Source organism: Phallusia mammillata, chromosome 2 (assembly GCF_965637545.1).
Source record: "Phallusia mammillata chromosome 2, kaPhaMamm4.hap1.1, whole genome shotgun sequence".
Lineage (NCBI taxonomy): Eukaryota > Metazoa > Chordata > Ascidiacea > Phlebobranchia > Ascidiidae > Phallusia > Phallusia mammillata.
The window spans coordinates 31804244-31809412 of NC_137253.1; the positions used below are offsets into that span (position 1 = coordinate 31804244).

At 37.3% G+C, this 5169-nt stretch overlaps 1 protein-coding gene across 1 annotated transcript; it reads right to left on the reverse strand.

Moving 5' to 3' along the window:
* Positions 1-40: 40 nt before the first annotated feature.
* On the reverse strand, positions 41-1395 carry LOC145213768 (succinate--CoA ligase [ADP/GDP-forming] subunit alpha, mitochondrial-like). Its single transcript, XM_080082157.1, has one exon. It carries the CDS (start codon positions 1297-1299, stop codon positions 304-306), a length of 996 nt encoding a protein of 331 aa, XP_079938283.1. The 5' UTR covers positions 1300-1395; the 3' UTR covers positions 41-303.
* Between the last annotated feature and the right edge of the window lie 3774 nt (positions 1396-5169).

The following is a 5169-nucleotide window of genomic DNA, read 5'->3' on the forward strand; positions in this document are numbered from 1 at the left end:
TCAACATATTTTATGTTAAATCATCATAACGTACATACACCTATGACCACGGAAAAGATAAACAAATGCAGATATTCATATTGTAGTTTGCTGAACTTATACAGAACAAATATAGGCATTTTCTTGTCACAAAAAAACATAAACATGTGGAGAACAGGACAAATCAAAAGCAACTTTGAGAGGATATGCGTTTCATTTTACATCCCTGCAGTACTTACACCAAACATGAAATTATTAACATACATTTGCAAACCAATAATTCCACTATTGCTGAAAAACTGGATATACATATGTACACAACAATTACTGTGAATGCTTGCGTCCTCCATAAAATTTAGTATATTCTTGAATCATGGTGGTTCCCATCTCTGCAGGGGAGAGCGTTACATTAACACCAGCCTCTTGCAGCGTTGCAATCTTCTCTTCAGCGCCTCCCTTTCCACCAGCAATTATAGCTCCTGCATGACCCATTCTTCTGCCTGGAGGAGCAGTAAGACCAGCAATAAATGAAACCACAGGTTTAGCATTGGGTCCCCGGTTATGCTCAGTCAGATAAGCTGCTGCTCTTTCTTCAGCTCCGCCACCGATTTCACCAATAAGCAGAATTCCCTCAGTCCTGGGATCGTTAAGGAAAACATCCAGACAGTCAACAAAGTTGGTTCCATTGAAAGGGTCTCCTCCAATGCCGACACAAAGAGTCTGGCCAAGTCCAACATTAGTGGTTTGGTGCACAGCTTCATAAGTAAGAGTGCCAGATCTGGAAACAATTCCAATATTGCCCGGTTTGTGAATATGGCCAGGCATTATGCCAATCTTGCACTCACCAGGCATAATAATGCCAGGACAATTTGGGCCAATCAACCTGGTCTTGTCTTGACTCTGAAGTCTGGTCTTAACGCGAACCATGTCTTGCTGAGGAATGCCTTCCGTGATGCAAACTACAAGAGGTATTTCAGCATCTATTGCCTCCATTATTGCCGCTGCAGCAAATGGGGGTGGCACATAAATAACTGAAGCATGAGCATCAGTTGCATCACGTGCTTCTTTTACATTAGCAAAAACTGGCAGTCCCAAATGTTCGGTGCCCGCTTTTTTAGGTGAAACTCCCCCAACCAGATTGGTTCCGTATGCAATAGCTTGTTTGCTGTGAAATGTTCCTTGTTTTCCAGTAAAACCTTGACAAATAACTTTAGTGGTAGTGCTAATTTTCATGTTTTTGCGCGTAGCATCGTATGCAATGTTCCGCGCAAGCTGTTTTCCACATTGAAGGAATGAACGGGGAAACGCAGTAGCAAACATATTGAAATTAAGTTTAACTGTTTAGTTTGTCCAGAAACTTAAGCAAAATCTATAAAACATGTAAAAAAATAGCTTGAAACACGCATAACGTAAAACAAGATCACAAAATTGGATCAAATTAATATTTTTTGCAAACACAGGTCACATGAAAAATGTACGATTCTTCAAAACTTTAACATGACCACTATAAGTTCCAGGTGACTTTGAGTGATTTTGTTACTTTTACGTGTCACATTGACCACGAGGGGTTTGAAACCGAGATTTCACACGAAAATACATTTTTTGTAGGGTTTAGTACTTTTGGACTTAAACATGCACTGGTAATCTGTGTTTGCCATATTTTATTTAATCTAATTTAGCTTTTCACCTGCGATAAGTTTGAAACCAATAGGCTAATGCAGTGGTTCTCAAACTTTTTTTTGTTGCGACGCCTCTGGAAAAGTTTTCTGGACTTGCGACGCACCAGCAAATAAAAGTTAATGAGGAATCTTATTATTAAAGTTGTGTTTATTGATACAACAACAAAAAGCCACGAACGGAACTATTCTGCGACGTTTGAGAACTCCTGGGCTAATGGGTAAATAAAAGTACTGTAAGCATTTTATAAAAATGTTGGTGTGTTTAGTGTAATTTTTTGATAAAATTCTGCAAACGAGAAGAATAATTATAATCCTATAAAAAAGCAAGTTATATAAGAGACAAAATGGTGCAATGAGACCAGCTGAAATGAACCCCACAAACCTTAAACAAAACTGTTCTGAAATCAGGAAAAGCGATTACTCAGCTTGACTCGTGCTGTAGGTGTTTTTAAACAAGTGATATTAACAGAACAATCTTTTTGGACACGTATTAACTACAACAGCTTTTGGGCTGACAGGTAGCATATGCGTTTTGTTGACATATAGTAGCCTATATCAGGGATGGCGAACTTTCTTAGTTGAATGGGTCATACACGATATCAGAATTCGGAAAGAAAACAAAGTGGGTCACATATTTTATTATACGTCAATGTCAATGCTCAGAAGCTTGTTGCTGCATCTTCTCTGTAAGTCTTGCAATCTTAGGTAGTTTTCAGTTTAAAACACGCAGCAGTCATATCTGAGCTGAGACGTTTCCTGGCACTTGCTTTTATGAAATTCATGTGAAAACAAGGATTCGCATGAATATGTGGAACTGAACAGCGTCAACAAAGTTACAACAAATCAGTTGTACGTTTAAATAAACATATCTGTTGCCTCACAATTGACTCAACAATCTGTATTTTAGACAACAGGCAATCTGGCTTAAAGTTAACTGTTGTGTTGCTTTTTATTCTTGGAAGCCGGATAAACCTACCTATAGTAATCAGTATAAATTTTTGAAACTACAAGTCGGTCACTAAAATTCACGAGGCGGGTCACTTCGTAACCCGCGGGTCACTGGTTCGCCATCCCTGGCCTATATCGTATAGACTAAATTGGCCTAAACAAATCACCCATCTTTTTGCCGATAACTTAGTTTATATTTTGTTGATTGAAGGAATATTTAACTTATCCTTAAGTTTTAATTTGATCGGTTGCGAAACAAGCTATAATTGCGTGCATACTCGAATTTTGCATTCCCGAGAAAACAATGTTTCATCTTTCAGGCAAAAATAAACAAACCTACTCTTACATGATGTTATGATGTTATATAGAATATGTTCGAAATGAAATAATTCTGTATAAATTATCGGCAAACGATTGCAAGGAGTTTATATGCAACGAGGTGTAATATTTTAAGAAGGTAAAGTCGGAAATTGGAGAACCCAAACACCTCCTTTTTGATTCGCAATCATGGAGCGGCGCCCACCTCTGCAGAATGGCAATTTTTCTGGTCAAATCCGTGAAAATTGTTTCCGTATCATTGTTTGCGAGCGGAACTCCAATTTTTACGACCGAATGTGATATCCAACACACAGCGGGGCATGTCTGTATAAGCAATTACACCGAATTCTTGAGTGACATCTTTCGAATGACCTTCTTCGTCACATTGAAGGACGCCTTGTGATCGGAGAGAGCAACCTCCTACAAAACCAAGTCGACACTGTGACTTAAAGATCAGATTGAAGCGAATTGGATAGACGCTCTGCTACACCAGGTTGTTCATACTGTTGTCGAATTCTTTATTCCAACCAACTTTCTGTAAAGAATTTTTCGGATTTCGGGTACGTGAGAATGTGTATTTTTTTGAGAAAAACTGGCATGTTGCGTTGAGTTTTTTCGTTTAAAGTTTGTTGTTATCTTGTCAAGAAAAGGAGCAAAGTTAAATTTCAAAGTTTTAGGCTTTTTGGTGATTTTTTACAATTAAAAAATAATAATAATGTAAGCTTGCTAATTGATGTAGGTTTTCCGCGAATCTGATCTATATAACTTATGTGTAATGTACATAAAGGTAAAGTTTTGTAAGTTAGGTTTGAAACTTTGTAAATTTGTGGCTTAATTTAAATATACATAACTAAATTTAACTTAAATATAAAATAATTTAAGAAGCAAAAAAATGCAAAAAACAACGTTTTGTTTTAATTTAGTTCAATAACAATTTTGTTCCATACTTTAAGCTTGTTTTCGCGTCCGTTTCTAATGAGTTCAAATTATTATGCATCGCCATGAAAATCTAAATTGAATATATGTTGGACATGAACATTTAAATTGCTACAGGCGATGAACTGGTCATCCCGAAATGTCAAAATATATTAGCTCACGACTCCGGTGATTCCCCCATTTTGCGGTGACGCGATCACGAAAAATATCGGATTTTCCAAACGACTTTAAAACCGCGCGAAGGATCGTGACTGGCTTGTTGAATAGTTGTAGAAACCGCGCAGAGGTTATTAAAAGCGCAAGACGGCGGCACCAAGATCTACATAAACATCAATGACGACTGAATCAATACTTGTGCGGGTTCGGAAAAAGTCCTGATGCAAAACAGAAGCGCCACGAGAGTCCTCGATGTGACCACAGTCACAAGTATTTGCTCAATTCAAGACTTGTCGAGTGTCATTGCTATTTCTAATATCGCTCGAAACTCAGCCTTGAAGGTCACAGTGGAATCTAAAGGAGAGGAAATGTTACTGGGGCAGTTTGATTGACAGTTAACAGAGCGATCGATTACGTAGTTGTAAGATTTGTCTTCGGGTAAAAACAGCTTTAAGTAAGGGATTTTGTTCAATATTTTTTGAAAAATCATACGACAATTTGCATTAAGATATCACATTTTTGGCAACATAGATGGACTTATTTTGCGACCAAGTCACTGAACGACCCATAAGCGCTTCTTCAGACCTTGCCTTATGTAACGTCTATAGTATGTAAATCGTATCAGAACCTTCCATCACACATTTCAGTGTCTGCGTCGGAAACTCATGACAAAGACAAGGTGATAGCAAAAACATTAAAGTTTAATATTGTAAAATTGGTTGATAAAAAAATACAACAATTAATAATTGAGTCCAGCAGCAAAAGTTTATCCTATAACTTTCAGGTTTGAGAGTTACAAACATTTTCTCAATTAATTATTATCAATCAGACCAACATACGAAAAGAAATATTTTTGCCCTAGTTTCTTGACGGGACTTTCATTCAGTTTTAATGTTGTAAAACAGAAAACTCTCCTAAATAATCATTCAAAATTATTGTTACCAAGTGGTTTAAATTTAACAAATTTGTTTGTTCAGCATTACACCAGTTGAACGACAAATTTGTTAAATATGCAACCTGGTGGACGAAACGCCTGTTCAGTATTTTCTATGATCAGAAGTGGTTTAAAGTTGTGGACCTAAGAAATTATGCTTTTGCAAGTCTAACAAAAACTGGCGACCAAAAACGTGTCAGGCGGTCCAACCAGTGCTGG